This window comes from Apium graveolens, chromosome 4, assembly GCF_009905375.1.
Source record: "Apium graveolens cultivar Ventura chromosome 4, ASM990537v1, whole genome shotgun sequence".
NCBI lineage: Eukaryota > Viridiplantae > Streptophyta > Magnoliopsida > Apiales > Apiaceae > Apium > Apium graveolens.
Window position 1 is genome coordinate 297,189,772 of NC_133650.1, and position 24,991 is coordinate 297,214,762.

Here is a 24,991-nt window from a genome sequence, read left to right on the forward strand (position 1 = left end):
TTAATACTTTTATTCTATTATTCAATTATTAATCTAATTCTAAAAATTACGGGATATTACAATGTGGAAACACAGTTTTGACAATGAACGGACCTGACCACCGTGACTTAAGCTTTCCTGGAAAAAGTCAATGACGAGAGTTGAACAATAGAACTTGCTGACCAGGCACAAATGTTTTATGCACTAACCTCCTATCATGCCATCTCTTGACCTTCTCCTTGTATAACTTGTTGTTTTCATAAGCATGTAGATGAAATTCGTCGAATTCATTAAGTTGGAGCATTCTCTTTTCTCCAGCAGCTTCCATGTCAAGATTCAGCTTCTTCAAAGCCCAATATGCTTTATGTTCTAGCTCCGCAGGCAAATGACACGCCTTACTATATACCAACTGGAAATGAGACATGCCTAGAGGAGTCTTGAATGCTATTCTGTAGGCACAAACAGCTTCATCTAGCTTCAAAGAATAGTCCTTCCTTGACGGACTCACAACCTTCTCCAAGATTCACTTGATCTCTCGATTAGAGACTTCAACTTGCCCATTAGTTTGAGGATGATAAGTTGTGGCCACATGATGATTCACATGATATCTTTCCATTAATGTAGTAAATTTGTGATTGTAGAAATACGATCCCTCATCACTGATTATGACCCTTGGAGTACCGATACGTGTGAATATCTGCTTATGAAGAAAATTGATCACCGCCTTAGCATCGTTGGTTGGCAAAACTTTAACCTCAACCCATTTAGACACATAATCCACCGCCAAAAGAATATATTGATTATTGCATGATGAGACAAATGGCCCCATGAAGTCGATTCCCCAAACATCAAAAATCTCAACTTCGAGAAGTACATTGAGAGGCATATCATCTCTCTTGGACATATTTCCAACTCGTTGGCAGCGATCACATCTCAACAGGAACTGATGGGCATCTTTAAACAAAGTAGGCCAGAAAAATCCCTCTTAAAGGATACTGACAGTTGTCTTCTCTCCACCATAATGGCCACCATACACAGTAGAATGGCAGTCTCGCAAGATACCCTCCGTCTCACTATACGGAATGCACCTCCTAATAATCTGATCTGCCCCCTGTCTAAACAAGAATGACTCATCCCATCAATACCACATCACCTCAAGTAGAAACTTCTTCCTTTGAGCATAAGAGAGTTTTGAGGGAATAACATTTCTCACAAGATAGTTCACAATATCTGTAAACCATGGTTCTTCTTCTTGCACCCAAAATAGTTGTTCAACGTCTTATCTCGTGAAGCTTTGCCTTGATCTTCCAAACGTGAGAGATGATCCTCTACCTGATTTTTTATACCTTTTTAGTCTTTGATTTCCATCTCGAATTCCTGTAACAAGAGAATCTATCGAATCAATCGAGGTTTTGAATCTTTCTTCGAGACCAGATATCGAATAACAACATGATCAGTGTAAACCGTCACTTTTGTCCCAAGCAAATAAGATTGAAATTTCTCAAAATTGTAGACAATTTCCAAAAGCCCCTTCTCTGTAGTAGTGTAATTTAGCTGAGCACCATTAAGGGTTTTACTAGCATAGTAAACCACATGAAAAATGTTATTCTTTCTCTGGCCAAGAACAACTCCAACTGTAAAATCATTAGCATCACACATCATCTCGAAGGGCACATTCCAATCATGTGCAATAATAACAGGTGCTGTAGTCAAACTCTTTTTCAAACTCTCGAAAGCAGCTAAATATTCTTCCATCAAATTTGAAGGGAACATCCTTCTCCAACAGATTGCACAAAGGTTTAGAGATTTTGGAGAAGTCTTTGAAGAATCGCCGATAAAAACTCGCATGACCAAGAAAACTGCTGATTCCTTTAACTAAAATTGGTGGAGGAAGATTTTCAGTAACCCCCACCTTGGCCTTATCCACTTCAAGATCTTTGCTAGATACCTTGTTCCCAAGAATGATACCCTGTTGTACCATGAAGTAACATTTTTCCCAGTTGAGCACCAGATTTGTCTCAACGCATCTTTTCAGCACCAAGCCAGGATTATGCAAACACTCATCATAAGAAGTCCCGAACACATAAAAGTCATCCATGAACACCTCCACATTAGTACTAATCATGTCTGAGAATATGGCCATCATGCATCTCTGAAAAGTAGCAGGTGCACCACAAAGTCCGAACGAAACTCGACGGAAAGTGAAAGTGCCAAAAGGACAAGTAAAAGTGGTCTTCTCTTGATCTTCTGGGACAATGCAAATCTGATTATAGCCCGAATACCCATCCAGAAGACAATAATACTCATGGCCAGTCAACCTGTCAAGCATTTGTTCAATGAATGGAAGAGGGAAGTGATACTTCCTGGTGGCTTTATTCATTTTCCGATAATCCATGCATACTCTCCATCCTGTGACTGTCTGAGTAGGAATGAGCTCATTCTTTTCATTAGCAACAACTGTAATGCCTCCTTTCTTAGGCACACACTGCACTGGGCTCACCCATGAACTATCAGAAATATGATAGATGATCCATGCATCCAGCCATTTAAGAATTTCTTTATTCACTACCTCCTTCATGATAGGATTGAGTCTCATATGTTATTCAACGGTTGGTTTACTTCCTTCCTCAAGCAGAATTTTATGCATGCAATAAGAAGGGCTGATTCTCTTGATATCTGCTACAGTCCATCCGATTGCTGATTTAAACTCTCTCAGAATTTTCAAGAGCTTGTCTTCATCACTACCTGAAAGGTCAGATGCGATAATAATAGGTAAAGTAGATGCATCACCTAAAAAAGAATACCTTAAGTGATCAGGCAGTGGTTTGAGCTCAAGTGTGGGAGCTTCTTCAATAGATGGTTTGAGACCCTCCTGAGAATTTTTAAGCTCCGATAATCCAAAAGACTCGAATAGAAAGTCCAATCTCCTTTTCCACGGAGATGCATTTAAATACCGTAGTTGCTCTTCCCCTTCTTCATCTTCACTATCAGATTCCCCTGTTAAGGCTCTTTCTAAGGCGTCAATCCTTAGCAATTGATCAAGCTCCGAATTCACTACAGAGTCGACCAACTCTACTTTAAAGCACTCCTCTTCATCAATAGGGAATTTCATTGTATTGAAGATATTAAAGGTAATGTCCCGATCCTGAACCCTCATAGTAAGCTCACCCTTTTGCACATCGATCAGAGTTCAGCCAGTAGCTAAGAATGGTCTCCCCAAGATAATGAGAATCTTTTTATCTTCCTCAAAGTCCAGAATGACAAAAATGAGTTTGTCCACCTTAATCAATACATCATCCACTACACCTCATGGATAAGTAATGGATCGATCAGCCAATTGAAAGGACATTTTTACAGGTTTTGGATCAGGCAAACCAAATTTATTGAAGACATAAAATGGCATCAGATTGATGCTAGCTCCCAAGTCACACAAGCACTTGTCAAAAGATAAGTTTCCAATAGTGCATGATATCGTGAAGCTTCTTAGATCTTTCGGTTTAGGAGGTAGTTTCTGTTGCAGAACAACACTGCACTCTTCCGTTAGAGCAACGGTTTCCAACTCCTCAAATTTAAGCTTCTGAGAAAGAATACCCTTCATGAACTTAGCATAGCTCGACATTTGTTCTAGAGCTTCCACAAAAGGTATGTTAATATGCGATTTCTTGAAAACCTCCAGAAACTTGGCAAATTATTTATCGAACTTCTGCTTCTGAAGTCTTTTAGGATATGGAGGAGGCGGATAGACTTGTTCATCTTCTGTATTTTGCTCAGGAGCCGTGTTTTCAGTAGAAGTCTTCTTTGTTTCCGCTTCGACCCCCTTCTGATCAGCTATTTCCTCAAGAATTACATTTTATGAAGCTGGCAAAGGCGCGGGCGCGCTTGATATGGGCGCGGGCACGCCCACCTTCTGGAGGAATTTTTCATATTCTTCGTTTTGATGATTTTTAGGGCTAGCGACCTTTCCAGACCTCAAGGTGATTGCCTTCAACTGTTCCTTGACTTCCCTCTTGCCTGGATTAGCTTCTGTATCACTAGAAAGAGTTCCTTGTGGTCGGTTCAATAAAACATTGGCAAATTGCCCTATTTAATTCTCCAGAGTTTTGATTGAAACCGCTTGGCTTTTGCACATCATCCTCAACTCTTCTAATTCAGATTTTTTTATTCGAAGATAGGCCTGCACCTCCATGAGATTGTTGTTACATTCCTTATGACTGAAATTGTTGCCTTGGTACAAACTGTTGCTGAAACTAGGAAGATTGAAAGGCTTGTTTCCAAACTCCCGGTAAGGCTGTTGCATACCATCCGGATTATTGCTCCGGCTGAAGTTAGGATGGTTGCGGTTGTTAGGATGATAAGTGGCAGGAACTAGTTGATGCGACCTATGAAAGTTGCTCACAAACTGAGCTGATTCACTAGATATAGCACATTACTCTGACGCATGCGAACCTGCACAAAGCTCACAAACACTAGTTATCTGATGAACACCATAGTTATCCAGAGAATCCACTTTCATAGTTAACACCTTTAGCTGAGCAGCTATAGCCGTAGCTGTATCCACCTCCATAATTCCTGCTACCTTGCCTTGTGGTAGTCTCTGAGTTGGATTCTAATATTCATTAGCAGCCATCATCTCAATTAGCTCATAAGCTTCCTCATAGCTCTTAGCCCATAAAGCTCCACATAATGCTGCATCGAGCATAGGTCTTGACTGTGTTCCCAAACCATTATAAAAGCAATTTATCACCATCTAGTCAGGCATTCCATGATGAGGACACTTCCTAAGCATCTCCTTGTAGCGCTCTCAGGCTTCAAATAGAGATTCACCTGATTGTTGCGAAAATTGAGTAAGAGCATTCCTGATTGCAGCTGTCTTTGCCATAGGGAAGAATTTAGTAAGAAATTTATGAGCAAAAACCTCTCATGTCGCAATAGAACCTGGTGGTAGAAAGTGCAACCAGCTCTTAGCTTTATCCCTCAGAGAAAATGTAAAAAGTCTCAGTTTCACAACATCTTCCGAAATATCGTTGAACCTGAAGCTGTCGCAGATCTCGATGAAATCCCTAATGTGCATATTGAGATCTTCCATTGGAGAACCCCCAAACTGGACTGAATTTTGTACCATCTAAATCGTGTTAGGCTTGATTTCGAAGGTATTAGCTGCAATAGCTTGTCTGACAATGCTAGACTGAATGTCATTAATTTTCGGTTGAGAATAATCCTTCAACACTTTCGTTTATGTTGTTGGTTCTCCCATTGCAATGATCACTTCATTTCCTACTTTTTCTAGTTTGTCCTTATGAGATTGAGAATGTGTTCGCATACACGCTCGATCGTATACCTAAAATACACAAACAAAGTAAACTTTGTAAGAGGAATAATCTGAGTCAGTGAACTTTAATGACCACTGATGACAAGCACATAAACTAAATTTAACAACGATCCCCGCAGCGGCGCCAAAAACTTGTTCGCACAAAACCACGCAAACGTACGCGATCACAAGTAGTATAAGATTAAGTTAAGTTCGTTCCCACAGAGACTGGTTTAAACAGAATTTGTACTTATGCAACAATATATGGTTATTATTCACTTCTAAGACAAGTATCAATTTTGTGTTGATTAACTAATTAAAGTGATTATACTAGCATGCATTAACTAAGAGAATAAAACTAATTTACTTATATGAGATAAAAACATGGGATTCGAACTTCATTAAATACTTCGTTCAGAGTTTATGCCTTTAATCTTAGCATGTGATGGTGATGAAAACTAATCAGATAACACAAAATTAGTATATGCTATCTTTCGATATACGTATACCTACTACTAAACATCCACAAATAAGATAGAAGTTGAGCAAACACCAATTATGCTTAGACCCTATATGTCTATAAAATTTGAAAATATAATGGTTTAAGAGTAAGTTATCTATTGAGATTACATAGGACAGCGTAAGATGGTTAAAAATTCACTACGAATCATGCATGACAACATACATAAACCTATGCTAGCATGGCAAGTTCTAAACCTCTATATCCACTTTCGCTTCAATAAAGATTAACAAACGACTTAGATGTTAGCTACACATCTAATAAGAATAAGTACAACCATACTAGGAAATCATAAATCACCACACAATAATGATTTATAACAATCAACTATTGAAATCCATAAATAAATCCGCTAGAACCCCATGACAATGATTAGTTCATGATCGAACACATCGTCATCGAGGATTCCAATGAAAATATGATAATAAATAAGTTCAGAATACTACGAGCTAATATAAAAGTACTGGGGTTCAGAACAAATAAAAAACAAGCATCCAAAAGTATCGCCTAAATCAAAGAATACAAAAGTGAAAACTAAATCTTCTTCTCCTTAGCCTTCTTGTGTGCTTTTGGTCTTCTCTATGTTCTCCCTCGCTCTTTTTTTGTTCTTAAAAAGATCTTCTTTTCTTTATATATATAGTTGTGGTTGACCGGGACTCTCGCAATAACCAAATTATAATCAAATCAGTATTCTGCAGAATTTGGTTAGCGCGGGTGTGCTTGAACAGGCACGGGCGCGCTCTGTGTCTGACAAATGGGGCGCGGGCGCGCCTGCTTTCTGTAGAATTTCTGCAACTTACTTTTTTTTTGTACCTCGTCCTTCGTACAAACTTCCACGACTCCTTCCCTGATCTCTTATCAATATATAATCATTTAAAAGCTCATTTCTACCTCTGACTAGTGCCCTGCATTGAATCAAAAACACCAAATACTTGAGTACAAAACACTAACTTAAGCTGATATGAAGCATTCCAAGTAGATATAAAATCCACTTATCAGTATTCTCATCCTCAGTTAAACACCATGCATATATTATTTTTACCTGCACCCTTTTACTAGCCAGAGTTACTGAAGTTGGCAGAACTACACGACAAACCCGTCACAAAAAATTGGTAATCTTACCTGGGAGCTCCATATTCCACAACTTTCACCAAAATGCAGCAAACAGCCAATATTGTTCCCTTGAATTTGTCTATGGCAACTTCGAACTGTGAATACACCTTTATGATCAAAAATCCACAACCAGGAGTCCGACCTATCATACACTGGGATTTGAATCTTTCTTATTAAATCTTTATCCCGTTGGTTACAAATATCTTGAATTATGTCCTCATCCCACTTATTTCTTTTTTCATTCATTAAGTTCTCCACCTGTATACCTTCCAAATAACTAGGCATAGTTGTCGTCATATACCCGTTGTTAGGACAAGGTAACCACGGAACCTTCCATATATTCGTACTACTCTCATTCCCAATGGACCTCCTACTCCCCTGTTTAACAACATCCGGTAATGCTATTATACTCTGCCATATATAGCTAGGGTTAACACCCAACTTAGCATTTAAAAAGTCCGTATGAGGATAATACCTGGCCTTCATTATGCTCGTAACTAAAGGATTTTCATTGTTCAACAGCCGCCAACCTTTCTTGTCCAACATAGCAATATTGAATTTATTTAACACCCTAAATCCCATACCTCCACCTTCCTTAGCTATACATATTTTCTCCCATGATAGCCAGCGAATCCCTTTGCCAATTCTGCCATTTCCCCACCAAAAGCTATTCATCTGTCTTTGGATACCCATACAGACCTCATTTGGAATTAAGAATAACCCCATCCAAAAATTGGGTATTGTTTGGGCTGCTGTTTTCAGCAACACCATCTTCCCTGCCTTCGATATAGGCTTATCCCTCCACCCTTGCAACTTATGACTGACTCATTCCAATAAAAACTTAAAAAGACTGACCTTTTTGTTGCCTATATACATAGGTACTCCCAAATATTGGCATGGTGTATGAACTTCATGTACCTGAAGAACTGCACATACTCGACTTCTATCCTCAGTACTTGTATTGGAGCTAAAAATAATACTAGACTTTGTAAGATTTATGGTTTGTCCTGACAAACACTCATATCTACTCAGAATACATCTCATTATTTTAGCTTCTGCCTCTTTAGCTTGGAAGAAGAAATAGCAATCATCAGCCAATAAAAGGTGAGAAACTACAGGCGCATCTCTTGCAATTCTGCAACCATAGATCAAATTCACTTCCTCATGCCTACGTATTATAGAGCTGAGCCCCTCAGCACATAGAATATATTAAAATATGGAGAGATGGGGTCTTCCTGTCGAATCCCACGCTGAGGTTGAATCTCTCCAAACTCCTGCCCATTATGATTAAAATTATAGGTAACAGAACTCACACACTTCATCACCCTCTATATCCAAACATAGTTAAACCCAAATTTTAACAACATGCTTTCAATATACTTCCACTCCAGCTTATCATATGCCTTTGTAATATCTATTTTCAGCCCAACATAGCATGTTCCACCTTGCATGCGCCTTCTAATAAAATGATTAAGCTCAAAGGTCGCCAGAGCGTTATCCGTAAACAACCTACCCTCCACAAAACACTTTGTTTGTCCGATATTAGCGTATACAAATAAATTTTTTAATCTATTTTCTATTACTTTAGACAATATATGGAACAAGACATTGCACAATGAGATTGGTCTCAAATCCTTCATGCTTTAAGGATTTCTTACCTTTAGTATCAAACACACCTTAGTTCGATTAACATCATTTGGCAGGTCCCTCTCACTGAAAAATTCTGACAAAAAGTTACCACATCCTCCCCCACTATACTCCAGTAAGTCTGAAAAAAACCAGGGTTTAGGCCATCGTGACTCAGAGACTTATCTGGGTATATAGAAAAAATAGCATGTTTTACTTCTTCCTCCATAACCGTGATATCAACTTTTCATTCTTCTCTTCTGTTACTCGTGATACCTTTTCCCCATCATATAAGCCACCGGCTTCACTAAATGATTGAAACAACTCTGAAAAATAATCAATTATGACATGTTGAATTTTTTCTTGCTGCTCTTTCCAGTCACCATTTGCATCCTTCAACTTAGACACTTGATTATGTTTTCGTCAGCCTGAAGTAAATCTGTGAATTTTTATTTTATTTTTGATCGCCTTCTTTTAGCCAAAACTGCTTCACTCTTTACTTCCAATACACTTCTTATTGCTCAAGTAATTTCAAAAACTCCCCCAGCCTCATTATATTTCTGGACCCCAAATCTATTACGTCCCGACTTCATTCTTCTCATCTCCCTTCTGTAGAACTTACTATTTTCTCTCAATTCTTTCACTTTTCCTCCCCCCCCATTCTGCCAATTTCAGCCCACAATATTCAATTTTTTCTATAATAATACTATCTGCAGCAGATGTCCAACTATCCTTAATTAATTTATAGCACTGCTCTTCCCGAATCCAAATATTTTTGAATCGAAACTTTTTAGTTTTCGGGACATACATTATACGCTTCGACTCAATAATAAGAGGCCGGTGGTCTGAGGTTGACACTTCCAGTACTTTAACCTCCACTAGAGGAAACAAATTCCTCCACTCTTGATTGGCACAGCCCCTGTCCAGCTGCTCTTGAACCCACGACTCGCTAGCCCTTGACTTCTCCCGTGTGAATTCATTCCCAATAAAGCTTAAATCATGCAATCCATACTCATGTACTACATCCCTAAAACCTTCTAATAATCTTCTTGGATGCCTCCTTCCACCATGCTTCTCTTGTTCATACATGAGATCATTAATGTCTCCTATCACACACCAAGGTAATGATACATTCATTGCCAATTGACGTAAAATATTCTACGATTCCTGTCTTTATGGCGCTCCGAACAACCATAAAAACCGGTATATCTCCACCTTCCAACATGCTCGCAATTCACCTCAAAATCTATATAGTGATTACTACTACCCTTTATTTCTACACTATTTTTATTCTTCGACAACAGTGCTAAACCCCCACCATGACCATAAGGATTAACAGCAAACCAAACAGCAAACCAACCCGCAAAATGAATAGCTTGGAAAACTACTTGAATTTTTTCTTGCACAACCAGAGTCTCAGACAAGAAAATCAGGTTCGGCCTATTCTAACTAACAATTTCCTTAAGAAATCTAATTGCTCATGGGTTGGCCAGCCCACGACAGTTCCAGGCTAAGCAACTCATAATCCCCGACGGGCGTGGTGTCCAGAGCCCGTCCCATGCAAGTTTTTTGGATCAGATAATTCACATATAATATTCTCCGAATTTTTATTAGGCCCATCTGTTATCATATAGTATTAACATTAATGTCTTTTTTCACTATTTTCCTTTTTAGTTCCACCAAAATATCTGTATCCTCTATATCAACTGCATTTGAATTTTCATCGACCAAATCCAGATGTTCCTGATTTTTTGGGGTGATCACAACAGAACCATTATCTCCTATAACTACCCTCATAATTCCAGCTACTTCCTTAAATTTTGCCTGAATAGACTCCTCCTCCGGACGCCCCTTCTAATCACAGCTGCCACCACCGTATTCCGTCATAACGTCGCCACAATTTATATTTCTCAACCATCTTGCTGCTACATTATTTCTCACATCACGGTTTTTTGCTCTCAACCACCCTTCGTACGCCCTTTCTACTTCTTTATCCAGGTTAGCATACACAATATCACACTCCTTGTCTGTATGACCCAAGATCCCACGCATAAAACGGAAGTTACCAAGTCTCTCGTACTTAAAATTAATCCAGCTCCAGGACCCTCCTTCCCGTTTTATTTTCATCCTTCTCTTAAATGGTTTCATAATATTCAGCATGACTTTAATTCTTATAAATGATTTCCACCCTCCATCAAAACTATTAGAATCTGCTTTCAGGAATTCCCCTACATACATCCCAATACTCTTCAAAACATTTATTGTTATGAAGTCTTTCAGTATATCATGAACTTGAACCCACATGTCCATCATTTCTAATGGAACCTGTTAGTCCCTTAACAATATAGCAAGAATTACAGAAGGGGGGTTGAATGGAATTCTTGAACCTTTTTCTTAAAATAAAAATGTTCAAACTCGAATACAAATATAAGTGTTTTGATTAGCACAATGCGGAATAAAAATTTAAGTGAATCAAAACATAAGTAATTAAAAACAAGAGTCTTTAAAAATTTTCTGGTGGATTTAAACAATTCCACCAGAGATATATATTATATCGAGATAATTCTGTGTGCAAGAATGCTCACAGCTGCTTACAAATTTGAACTACTGAGAATACAGAGAAATGTTAATAATACTGCTTACAAATGTTTCTCACTTTTTGTATCTCAGATCTTAGTTTCTATTTGCTACTTCTTGGTTTATATATTACCAAGTTTACAAAGTCAAAAGATAGAATCATTATAAAAACTATCAGTTTTTATGCTTTGCTACTTTGTTCTCTATTACCCAGTTAATAGGCTTCCTCATTCCGTTTGCATACATCTCGATGGATGTGACCAGTTGTCACTGTCAACTGATGTTTGAATTCTTTATCCGTTAGGTTCATGATCATTTGTCGAGTTAATGATCATCCGTTGGATTGTTGATCATCCGTCGGGTGCTTTGTAGATTATCCGTCGGGTAGCAATCAGACACTTGACTTTATTTCACTTATGCAGAATTACAAGACATCATCTATGTATAATTAATCAACCTATTCTGCATATCTAGTTAAAGTCAACATGACTTATATGCTACTACAGAATCTATACAAAGGTGTATGCAGAAATGTGCTACAGACTCATTATTACATAAGCTACTCACTCGATGGATAATAAATCATTATCCGTCGGGACTATAAAGATTTATCCGTCGGGACTAAAATTCTTATCCATCGAGTGCTATATTATTTCACTAAATAAAATCTACTTAGGTATTTTGTTTGTGAAATCATCAAGTACACAACATATGCACAACAATCTCCCCCAATTTATGTCTACTGGAATTGTAGCCATAAATTGAGAGATACTTGATGATAACAAAACATCCTAAACATATAGCTTTAAAGAAAAGTAGATAATACTGAAAGTGCTTCAATTAATCAAAATGTACAAAGTTTTGCTCACAGTCATTTTCAAGATGCTCCTCTAGCCTGAGCAGATTTTTCTAGTTCCTTGAAGGTCTGGATCTTCTTCCAAGCTTTCTGTTGTTTTCACCAATCTGATTTTGGAGCTGCCTGTGGAATTCCACTTCATCAGATTCTGAGAGATTTAGCTTTCCTTGCATTTCCAAGAGAGTCTCATTGCTAGAGATGCTCAATTGGTCTTCTAATCTGAAGAATCTTCTCATACCTTTGTCATCCATGAACTCCATCAGCCAGTAGGGCCTTAGATGCACTCTTCCCCCTATGTATGGGATGATTAGAGTCTTTGGGAGTGCATCTTTAGCTCTAACACTCCTTAGTTCTTCAATCTAGTCTTCTTGTAGTGATATTGAATCCAAAGTTCTTCTTGAAGGATGAATAAACTTTAATCAGTACAGCTTGGCTCTCTTGAAGAATCTTGTGAAGTGGCCACTGAATCTCCCTTCCTCCTTTGTACTTGAACACTAACCTTTCAGGTAGGTTTCTGTATGCATCAATTCCCCTCACTTATCCAGTTCATCCAGATCGAGGTTTAGATCATAAAATACTTTGATGTCACACAAGTACAAGTAGTCACCCTTGTTGACTTTCGGTTGAGCTTTAACTACAGATTTTGATTTGAGAGGTGACAACTTCACTTTCTTGACTGCCCTTGACTTTGTCCTTTTTGGCTTGCTAAGGATTGGTAGGCTGAAGTCAGGAATTGGTATGTTATCCCATTCTATTGGCTCATCCTTAGGCACAATAGGTTCACCATGAATATTCCTGTAGGGATCCACCACCCTTATATCTTCAAATACCATAGAGGGCTTTGATGCTTGAGTTGTAGCTGGTGTGGGTTCCTTAGGAAATTGATCTTCCAATTCCTTGTCAACAATATCCAGTTTCCTTTTTGTTCTTTTAGCCAATTCTTTCTTTCTTGGAGATTTCTTCTGTTCTTCAACTTGCTTCCTTGATTCAGTAGCTTCAGATGGTTGAAAGGGAATTTGTTGAGATGAATTCATAGCCTGTAGCTTGGCCAAGATAACAATCTGCTCTTTCTTTTATTTAGTCTTCTTTGCATCTAGAGCAGCTTGCTTCTTCTCCTGCTTCAATCTGGCTTTTTCTTCTCTCTTTGCTTGAGCAAATTGTGGATGTCCAGCTACCACACAAATTTCCTTCCCATTTCTGAATATCTTAGCAATTCTTCTTTTTAAAGCTGAATCAGCTGGATCTTTATAGAAGGCAATTGATCTTGACAGAAGCTTCTTCTCATCAGGCTTGAGTGTCTCATACACAGTATCCAAGGGGTTCTTCAAGGATGATTTTGAATAGTTTGCCCTTGGTTTAAGAATCATTTCAGCCTTTGGAGACTTGATGCAGGAAAATTGTCCTCTTTCCAGATAGTTCATGCTCATCTCATTCACACTGATTTGCTTGACTTGAGAGAGATGGATGGCTGACTTAACTGGCTCCTTGACAAGTTGAAACTTCTTCTGTATCTCCTCATCAATCTTTTGCCAGTTGATCAAACTCAACTTTTCTTTCTCAATAGCTTTCAAGTTGGCTGCTGCTGCTTGAATCAGATCTATACCATCTGCAACTGGTGGCTTTGAGACAGTAATTGAAGGCATAATTACTTTAGTGATTTGTATCTGAAGCTTCTCCCCCTCACTTGGTCCTTTCTCCCCCTTTTTGTTATCATCAAGTTGATGAGTCACGCCTTGTGCTTTAGCCAGTTGTATTAGAAGATTGGTCTGAGACTGTCGATTTTGAAGAATGGTGGCCACAGAGTCTTCAATAACTTGAACTCTGTTCTCCAATTTGGCCAGCTTCTTTTCAGCATCAGATTATCTTCTCAGTCTCAGGAGCAGATCCTGCATGGTACCATAGGGCATGATTGAATCCAGCTTTTCAGAATTGTAGGTCTTCAAGTCAGCTATATCCTTTTTGAGCTCATCCACACTTAGATTCTGTCTTAATTGTTGCAGCTTCATTAGATGTAGAGAATCTAGGTGGGCTTGTAGAATAGCCTTGGTACCAGCATTTGAGGTGTTCTGAATGGCCTTTTAGATAGACATGATTTGTTTGACTAAGGATACATTGAATTGTCCTGGTGTAGACTCCTTTGTCAATGCCCATTCAGGTAAATCTGGAATAGAAATTGGGCCTTCATCTCCCCCTAAGTTCATGCTTCCATCAAATGAAATAGAGTCATCATCATTAGAATTTACTCTAAATTCCTCAGATGGCTCACCAACTTTAGGAGGCATCAAATTGACAACAACTTTATCCCTTTGTAGAGGTTTTGAAGTATGGACTAGATTCAAAGTCTTTTCTACCTCCTCATTGCCCTGAGCATCCAACAGTTGATAGGCTGACACAGAATGAGTAAAAGTGTCAGTATCCAAGGAAATATATCAATTACAGCTTTATAATATTGCTGAAATTGTCTTTCCTTTTTAGCATCATCCACAATCATTGACTCATGAGCAATGGCTAGATCCACCCTTATACCCTCTATACCTGCTTTTCTCTCATGTTTTCTCTTTTGTTGCATCAGGGTCTCACACTGGCTCCCCACCCTCACACCCTCACCTTCACCTACTAAGGTGGGACTCTTCTCTCTCCCTTTTGCCAATCCTGAAGAAATGGATTGCAGATTTTCACTCATTTCCTCTCCTTTTGCCTGGGAGCAACCCAACCTCTCACTCAAGACACTCTCCTCTCTCAATCCTAAAAGTGACTGTACAACCACTAAATCTTCTGCACTTGAAATAATTGAAGTTTGAAGTTGTGCAGAGATACTCGACGGATGAGTGATATCTATCGAGTGAGTGGTAATGCTATCCGACGGATAACTGCTGTTAGGCTTATCCATCGGGATACAATCACTACTCGACGGATGAGCAATATCCGTCGAGAGAGTAGAAATGAATGAGTTAGGAAGAGAAACTATTGTTGACTCTGTGCTGATTGAAGATATTTTGGGCACAGATGTCACATTAGTTTCTGAAAGAATTGGCAAGTGAGCCAACAAATCATCTAAAAGATGATGCTCTTTTGCACTAGATTTTGGCTTCCCCAACAGAGTTAAAGAAGGGGAATCAGGAATTGATGTGTTTATTATATCCATATCCAGAGAGTTTGTTGGTGAGTATGGTGTATGAGGTGCTTCTATACCTAGAGATTTTGGCTGTGACTCCACATTTATTGGAGCCATATCAAACTGAACTTGAGAAGGTGCAGTGATTGTGTCTTTAACACCAGTTTGCACAGTGTGTGTACCTTGTGCATCCCCAGAGGTTTTAGATTTCTTCTTTCTTGTATAAGTTTGCGGTGAGCTTGTGTCCCTAACCCTCTTGGCCTGTGCTCTTGGTTGAGAGCTTTGTTCAATAACTACATCCTTTTGGAAGGATGCAGCTAGAAGTGAGCTTTAATCCTTTTTAAGCACTGCAGTTTGTTGGGAAACTGCAGTGTGGCTAGGCTGGGATTCACTCAACTCTCCAACCTTATTCTTGGGGTTTCTTCGATGTTCACCCCTTCCCTCACCTGACTTTCCCTCCTTCACTCCCCTATTTTGCTTTTGTGGATTTTTCAACTGGCATCTTTTGAGAGATACCAGAGGGGGTTTTCTTTGATTTAGATTTGGAAATTGTAGTAGGTTTGGCAGCTTTGGTAGGCGACTATTTGGTCATTGACAGTTGCCATAACTACTCCTGAATGCAAAGAAATTGTGGAGGTTGGAATAGTTATAGGGATGGATGAACTTACCTCACTTACCTGAGGTGCCTGCATTACAAGAAAGTAGAACATTGGCACATCCTTGTGATGATTGGCCCTGTTCAAATCTGTAATGAGTCTTCTCTCTTGAACCCAACAATCCAATTTGTTGTTAGGGTTCTCAAGCACAATCTCTTCACAGAGGTGGTTAGCCAATAACATGAAAAAATTAGCATAATACACATTTTTGCCTCTTTTAGCTAACTCACCCAATTTAAAACCTAACTCAAACAGGACAAGGTCACTGAAATTGTAAAATTTATCTGTAACTAGCATGTATAGCATGTTAAGCATGGAAATATTCACTGAATCAAAATTACTGATTTTTCCAGAGAAAACCTTAGTAACTACATCACACATGAAACTCCACTCCTTCCTAAGACCCATTCTCCTAATATCACTCAGTTTAGAAGTAGGAAGTACATAATGCATGAAATTAAGCATATTGATAATATCGGTGTCATTGTGTGGTGAAGTCACATTGTTATCAGGAATTTTGAAACATGCTTTTATCACATCACTATTGATACAGAAATCTTTACCTTTGATGGTTAGAGTGATGGTCTTGTCAGTAGAGTTGTAGATAGCAGTGGTCCACATCTCTTCAACAACTTCACAGAAGATTGTGGGTGATTCCAGCATGGCGTAATTGAGCTTGCAATTCTTCACAAAGTCCATCATCTTGTGGTAGTCCTCTGATTGTTGAATACCCTTATTGACTAATGCAGTGAAATTGTTCTTCTCATAAATGAACCCAGTTTGAGACATAATCTTTACTACAGGTGCCATTGTTAGAGAATGAAAGCTTGAAGAGAAGGAGAGTAAGTGCTTGAGAGAGAATGAAATAAGAGCAGTTGAATTTCAGAATGATAAAAGAAAAACAATTGCAATGAAATAAGCTTTTATACTATCTCAAAAATAACTGATAAAAATAATAAAGTAAAATAAAGTAACCAATAGAAATTGCCTAAAATAACCGTTTTTTTTAAATAAACTGTAAAAATTCCACCCATTATCCGTCGTGTAATGCTTACAAACTGTAAGTATACTCGATGGATAATGTACAGGGAATTAACGGCTGAGATTAAGACAATTCGACGAATGGGGATAAACTGTTATCCGTCGAGAAATAAAATATTCCAGAAAAGAAATTGATTTTTATTAACAAATTATATATCGACGGATGACCAAACTCGATGGATAAGGGTCATCCGTCGAGATGTAAATTTTGACTTAGCCAAAATTTCATCCAAGACTGAAAAATTAATTAAATTTCGAGCTGCATATCAACTTGCAAAATAACTCAGATAGATTTAAGAGTAATTAAGCATACCTAACTCACTTACCAACCTTGAAAAGGTGGATTCATCCAGTGGCTTGGTAAAGATATCTACAAATTGCTTCTCACTTAGAACAAAATGTAGTTCCACAGTACCATTCATTACATGTTCCCTTATGAAATGGTACTTGATATCTATGTGCTTTGTCCTTGAATGCTGCATTGGATTTTCAGTGATGGCAATTGCACTTGTGTTATCACAGAAAATTGGAATCCTCTCAACTTGTAAACCATAGTCCAGCAATTAATTTTTCATCCATAAAATCTGTGCACAGCAACTTCCAGCAGCAATATATTCAGCTTCAGCTGTAGAAGTAGAAACTAAATTTCACTTTTTACTGAACCAGGACACAAGCTTGTTTCCTAGAAATTGACAGGTTCTAGTTGTACTCTTTCTATCAATTCTACAACCTGCATAATCTGCATCTGAATAACCAGATAGATCAAAACTAGAATCTCTAGGGTACCAAATGCCAAGGTTTGGTGTTCCTTTGAGATATCTGAAAATTCTCTTAATAGCTATCAAGTGAGATTCTCTAGGATCAGCCTGAAATCTAGCACATAAACATGTAGCAAACAGTATATCTGGCCTACTAGCTGTTAAGTACAGAAGTGAGCCAACCATGCCTCTATAACTTGAAACATCCACAGACTTTTCAGTAGTGTTTAATTCAAGCTTAGTTGCAGTGGCCATGGGAGTTTTTGCAGATGTGCAATCAATTAGATCAAACTTCTTTAAAAGATCAAAAATATATTTAGTTTGACTAATTAATATTCCATCACTAACTTGCTTAACTTGTAAATCAAGAAAGTAAGTTAGTTCTCCCATGAAACTCATTTCATACTTACTTTGCATCAATTTGGCAAACTTTTTGCAAAGTTTCTAATCTGTAGAGCCAAAAATAATATCATCTACATAAATTTGAACAAGTATACTAGAGCCATTAACATTTCTGAAAAATAAAGTTTTATCTACAGTACCTCTTGTGAAGTGATTTTCCAAAAGGAACTTTGATAAAGTGTCATATCAGGCTCTAGGTGCTTGCTTCAGTCCATAAAGTGCTTTCAGAAGATAATAGACATATTCTGGAAAATTTTGATCTTCAAAACCAGGAGGTTGACTGACATATACTTCTTCCTCCAAATCTCCATTCAGAAAGGCACTTTTGACATCCATTTGATAGACCTTGAAATTGGCATGGGCTGCATAGGCTAAGAAGATTCTGATGGCTTCAAGTCTTGTAACAGGAGCAAATGTTTCATCAAAATCTATTCCTTCTTGCTGACAATAGCCTTTAGCAACCAATCTAGCTTTTTCCTGATTACTATGCCGTTTTCATCCATCTTGTTTCTGAATACCCACTTGGTGTCTATTGGATTCTTTCCTTTAGGCTTGGGTACCAGCTTCCAAACATTGTTCCTTTCAAATTGGTTTAGCTCCTCCTGCATAGCTAAGATCCAATCAGGTGCCAACAAAGCTTCTTCTACCTTCTTTGGTTCTTCCTTGGTAAGAAAGCTGTTGTATAGACATTCTTCCTGAGTTGCTCTTCTTGTTTGAACTCTTGAAGAAACATCACCAATGATAAGCTCAAAGGGGTGATCTTTTGTCCATTTCCTTTGTTGAGGTAGATTAGCTCTAGATGAAGAAACCTCATTGTTGTCTTGATGTGTGATTGAGTTTTGATTGTTAGAAACTCCCCCTGAGTTTGTGGATCTATGATTTGAGAAAGGGGAACTTTCTATAGGTGATCTATCTTGACTTCCTGCTCCTCTTGATAACCCGACGGATGGTGAATTTTGAGTACCAACGGATGAGGTAGGTTGTCTCCCGATGGATAACGCAGATTGCCTCCCGATGGATGTAGCATTATGCAACTCGACAGATGTTGAGTTTTTTGCTTCATTGGTAGTAGATTTATCTGCATTATCCTTAGACACTATTTTTTGATCACTTTCATCATCACTGTCATCACTAACCATCTCCACATTGTCAAATTTGAGGCTCTCATGGTAATCTTCATCTTTCAGTCCTTCAATCTTTTTATTATCAAACACAACATGTATAGATTCCACAACAATGTTGGTTCTTAGATTGTAGACTCTATATGCTTTACCAACAGCATATCCAACAAAAATTCCTTCATCTGCTTTAGCATCAAACTTCCCATTTTGATCAGTTTGATTTCTCAGAATATAGCATTTGCAACCAAAGACATGAAGAAAGTTTAGAGTTGGTTTCTTGTTCTTGAACAATTGATAGGGAGTCATGCATCTTGCTTGATTAAGCAGAGAAATGTTCTGAGTGTAGCATGCAGTATTTACAACTTCAGCCCAGAAATATGTTGGTAGTTTAGATTCTTTAAGCATTGTCCTTGCAGCTTCAATAAGTGATCTGTTCTTCCTTTCCACTACTCCATTCTGTTTTGGAGTCCTTGCTGCTGAAAACTCATGCAGAATCCCATTTTCCTCACAAAATGCTCTCATGACAGAATTCTTGAATCAGTTCCATTGTCACTCCTGATTCTTCTAACTTTAAAATCACGATGATTGTTGACTTGCCTTATGTGATTGATGATGATTTCACTAGCCTCATCTTTAGACTTTAGGGAATATGTCCAAGAGAACTTTGAGAAATCATCTACAATTACTAGGCAAAATATTTTTCTTGAGATGGACAATACATTGACTGGTCCAAACAAATCCATGTGAAGCAGTTGCAAAAGCTCTTCAATTGTTGAATCAAGTTTCTTCCTGAATGATGCTTTAATCTGCTTCCCTTTTTGGCAGGCATCACATAGTCCATCCTTTGAAAACTCCACTAGAGGAATGCCTCTTACCCGTTCTTTCTTTACCAGCTCATTCATGGTCTTGAAGTTTAAATGGGATAGCTTCTTGTGCCATAGCCAACTTTCATCTTGACTTGCTTTACTGAGAAGACAAGTTGCAGATTCTGCATTAGATGAGTTGAAATCAGCTAGATACACATTTCCTCTTCTCACACCAGTGAGAACCACTTTGTTGCTCCTTTTATTTGTCACAACACAGGCTTCTGAGTTGAAGGTTACTGAATTGCCTTTGTCACAAAGCTGGCTGATACTCAACAAATTATGTTTGAGACCATCCACTAAGGCAACCTCCTCAATGATGACATTGTCCTTTGAAATCAAGCCATATCCCACAGTATAACCCTTGCTGTCATCTCCAAAAGTAATACTTGGGCCAGCTCTCTCCTTAAACTCTGTGAGCAGGGTAGAATCACCAGTCATGTGTCTTGAACAACCACTATCCAAGTACCAAAGATTCTTTCTGTTTCCCTGCACACATCAAAATCAAATCAAGTTGATTTTGGTACCCAAGTTTCCTTGGGTCCTGCCTTGTTAGCTTTCTTTTTCTGTTTCTTAGGTCTTATCTCATTTGACTTAGGAATTTCATATTCATCCTTAGTCATTTGAGTTGGACCTTTGAAACCATTCATTGCAACAGAACTATCATGCATATTATGACTAACAGGAAATGGCATGCTTGGTGTAAAAATGTTATTCCAGTAAGGCATGCTAAATGGCATTTGTGGCATACTGTATGCAGCATAATAAGGATTAGGTGCAAATGACATATTAGCAAACTGAGCATTCATGTTCTGTGTAGACATAGCATTAACAGGCATGGGAGGCATGGCATTCATGTTAGGAAATTGAGACTGAACAGACATGGAAATAGGCATGGCAGATTTTCAATTAACAGATAAATGATTTACACTACCACACTTGACACAGATTTTTCTAAGAGCATATTTATCAGATGTGTAGTTATTGTGTTTGTTAATCCCTACTTTACCATTCCTATTGTTTTTCCTTTTAGTCTCTGTTTTTACCTCAATTTTCTCAAGTCTGTCACTTAACTGTTTGACAGTCATGTGACCAACATTAGCCTTTTTCCCTTTCTTAACTTGACTTGACTCTCCTGAAACAAAGTTCTTGGAAACAGACCCATACTTCTCATTCAGCTTAATTAGTTTGGCTTTGCTAATGGGCTTGCTCACAGCCGACGGATGAGGATTTTCATCATTCGATGGATAACACTTTTTGTTATCCGACGGATAGTCCTCATCATCCGTCGAGTCTACATCTGTTAGCAGTCCATCTACCAAATTAGGTTCTAGTTTCTCTTTGTTCTTTTTCCAGGCTTCATCACAGAAAGACTCAATTCCTTGAACTTTTGTGATTTGAGCATGGACATCCCTGGATGTTTTCCATGCTTTAATCACCTCTTGTTCACGCTCGAATTGCTTCTTTAAAATCTCTTCCTTTTTCAAGGACTCGGTTAATTCCTCTTTGGCAATCTTACACTCAATTCTTAATTTCTCAAAATTAATAAACTGAGACTCAAGCACATTATTCCTCTCACTTAAAAACAAATTATTTTCTTTGATTTTAGCATTTTCTTTAGTAAGAGACTTAAGTGTAACACGCAAATGATATAATTCTGTAGACATGTCATTTATGGCATCATTACACTCATCTTTAGATAAATGTGCAAGGTTTGTAGTAATTACCTTATTGCTTGAGGAACTTGTCTCTGTCTTATTAGACTTGGCTATTGGGGCTAAATTGACATAGCTGACATCTTCACTTCATCCAGACCATCTGCTGCCCAGTCATTTTCTTGTGTAATAAAAGCCATTTCCTTTTGTTTGAGTAGATCAAAGTATTTTTGCTTATAATCCACAGACTCAAACTTTTTCTTACTGGAATCTGACTTTCTACACTCATTGGCAAAATGCCCTGCCAAGCCACATTTGAAATATTTGAATTTTGACTTATCCACCATGTTTCTATTTGGCTTGGCTGCTCCAAAGTTCTTCTTAAACTTGAGCTTGGAAAATCTCCTGGAAAGAAATGCTAGGTGCTCATCAATGTCCTCCATGTCATCTTGGCTCAATGAATCTTCACTTTCTACTGCAAGCCCCTTGCCCTTGTTCTCACAGACCTTTGAAGTTGACTCAACAGCTTCCATCTTCACTTCCTTCTCCTTTTCCAACTCAACAACTAGTGCAATGGATCCTCCTTTCTTCTTTCCTCTCTCCATCCTTTCATCCTGCTCTATTTCAAGCTCATAGGTTTTCAGGATGCCATACAGTCTCTCTAAAGTAAACTCCTTATAATCTTGTGAGTTTCTTAATGAGACTGTCATTGGTTTCCATTCCTTTGGAAGAGATCTAAGGAATTTCAGATTAGAGTCTTTAGTCTGATAGACTCTTCCAAGCAACTTAAGAGCATTTAGTAGTTTTTGAAACCTACTAAAAATGTCAGTGAGGGACTCACTTTCCTCATTGTGAAAATGCTCATATTGCTGAATCAAGATCTGCATCTTATTTTCTCTAACTTGCTCAGTGCCATCACAGATTATTTGTATAGTATCCCAGACTTCCTTGGCAGTTTTGCAGTTGATAATGTTGTCAAACATGTCTGCATCAACTCCATTAAACGGAATATTCATGGCCTTTTTATCCTTCTTGACTTGTTTAATGTCAGGATCAGACTATTCATGCCTTGGCTTGGGGACTGATGGCTCGTTTCCTGTTGTAGCTCTCATTGGAACATGAGGGCCTCTTTCTATGCAGTCCACATAGGCCTCATCTTGAGAAAGCATATGAAGATGCATCTTTACCTTCCAATGATGGTAATTATCTTTATCCAGAAAAGGAATCTTGACTCCAACATCCTTCTTGTTATTCTTGCTGAATTGTTTTAATCTTTAAACTCTTTATTAGTTAAGAGCTTGCTCTGATACCAATTGTTAGTCCCTTAACAATATAGCAAGAATTACAGAAGGGGGTTGAATGGAATTCTTGAACCTTTTTCTTAAAATAAAAATGTTCAAACTAGAATACAAATATAAGTGTTTTGATTAGCACAATGCGGAATAAAAACTTAAGTGAATCAAAACATAAGTAATTTAAAACACGAGTCTTTAAAAACTTTCTGGTGGATTTAAACAATTCCACCAGAGATATATATTATATCGAGAGAACTCTGTGTGCAAGAATGCTCACAGCTGCTTACAAATTTGAACTACTGAGAATACAAAGAAATGCTAATAATACTGCTTACAAATGTTTCTCACTTTTTGTATCTCAGATCTTAGTTTCTATTTGCTACTTCTTGGCTTATATATTACCAAGATTACAAAGTCAAAAGATAGAATCATTATAAAAACTATTAGTTTTTATGCTTTGCTACTTTGTTCTCTATTACCCAGTTAATAGGCTTCCTCATTCCGTTTGCATACATCTCGATGGATGTGACTTATTGTCACTGTCAACTGATGTTTGAATTCTTTATCCGTTAGGCTCATGATCATCCGTCGAGTTAATGATCATCTATTGGATTGTTGATCATCCGTCGGGTGCTTTGTAGATTATCCGTCGGGTAGCAATCAGGCACTTGACTTCATTTCACTTATGCAGAATTACAAGACATCATCTATGTATAATTAATCAACCTATTCTGCATATCTAGTTAAAGTCAACATGACTTATATGCTACTACAGAATCTATACAAAGGTGTATGCAGAAATGTGCTACAGACTCATTATTACATAAGCTACTCACTCGATGGATAATAAATCATTATCCGTCGGGACTATAAAGATTTATCCGTCAGGACTAAAATTCTTATCCGTCGAGTGCTACATTATTTCACTAAGTAAAATCTACTTAGGTGTTTTTTTTGTGAAATCATCAAGTACACAACATATGCACAACAAAACCATATGAGGATCCTCCATTTTCGTTACTCTCTTAACCACAAGCGTACTCTGTTCGAAAGCCCAAGGTCCTCCATCCACTACCTTGTTCAGATCCATGACATGATAAAATACGAACGAGTATTTATTTCCACCAAGATCATGCACCTCCATCCCTTCTTTTGGCCTCCACAATGATGCAAGTAGATTCTGCATTGCTTGAAAGTTAATATTGTTCTCCATCAGAAACCTACCAACCAGAACATATTGCTCTTTTTCCTCATGTATTTCTACCGCATCCACTACCATCCCCCCTTCTTCTTCAACTTCAATTGTTAGTCGTGCATACATCTCCTCCAGATTTGATTTGTTGTACTCCATAATGATTAAAGTGGAAAAGAAACTAATTTGTAAAAGATTGATTAAAGAAAGCAAGAACAAAGAAAGAAACTTGTCATATGAACAAGATTTAAAAACATGCACTCGTAGGCATGACTGATCTTCATATATTACTCATGTTGTAACAATAATCCATAATTGGTTCAACGGATCTTGTTGAATTCAAATATCATAAAAAACACAAACTAGTAATTCTGCATTCTTTTGATCTATTTTAATTACACCCTTCCATCTTTGTATTTAATTTACATCGATTGAAATTACGGTTAAAAATCTGTGTTTTGTTAAAAAGGTTCAATTCGAACAAAAATATGCGTTCTGTTAAAAAAGTTCAATTTGAACAATTACATTACTGTTTAATAATATTTTTTATTTTTATATATTTTGATGATAAAAGTTAAAAATATATTTTTTGGTGAGATTTGATAGTAAAATCAGCAACTGTTTTCATAAGTTGAAAAATACTTATTCAAAAAATATGAGAAAATTTATTTTATCTAACAACAGTTTTTTGAGTAAAAATACTTTTTGGAAAAATAATTTTTCAAAGTTACTATAACAATGTTTTAACTACTTTTTCAGTAAAAACTTGTTATTGCAGTATGCAATATCAAACACATCTTAACTCTTTTTTTACAACAAGAATGTTGATCGTTTTAAAAAGTGAACTTATGTCATAACCAACATTCATTAACATAATGTAATATACATGAATTTTATATATTTTAAATAATAAT

At 37.5% G+C, this 24,991-nt stretch overlaps 1 protein-coding gene and 1 non-coding gene across 2 annotated transcripts; one reads left to right on the forward strand and one right to left on the reverse strand.

Moving 5' to 3' along the window:
- The first annotated feature begins 4,736 nt into the window (after positions 1–4,736).
- Positions 4,737–4,843, forward strand: LOC141722986 (small nucleolar RNA R71). Its single transcript, XR_012575982.1, has one exon. It is a non-coding gene; the product is annotated as a small nucleolar RNA R71 (small nucleolar RNA).
- A 5,557-nt stretch (positions 4,844–10,400) lies between these two features.
- LOC141719869 (uncharacterized) lies at positions 10,401–24,236 on the reverse strand. Its single transcript, XM_074522235.1, has 2 exons — positions 23,880–24,236; positions 10,401–10,871 (listed from the first exon to the last, which is right to left on the reverse strand). Exons 1-2 carry the CDS (start codon positions 24,234–24,236, stop codon positions 10,401–10,403), a joined length of 828 nt encoding a protein of 275 aa, XP_074378336.1.
- Positions 24,237–24,991: the final 755 nt, after the last annotated feature.

Excerpts from the sequence above, each read along its gene's own strand:
- LOC141719869 (XM_074522235.1), bottom strand. The coding sequence starts at position 24,236 with ATGGAGTACAACAAATCAAATCTGGAGGAGATGTATGCACGACTAACA. Across the intron at positions 10,872-23,879 it reads AAATGGAGGATCCTCATATG|GTTCCATTAGAAATGATGGA; the intron begins GTTTTGTTGTGC and ends AGGGACTAACAG.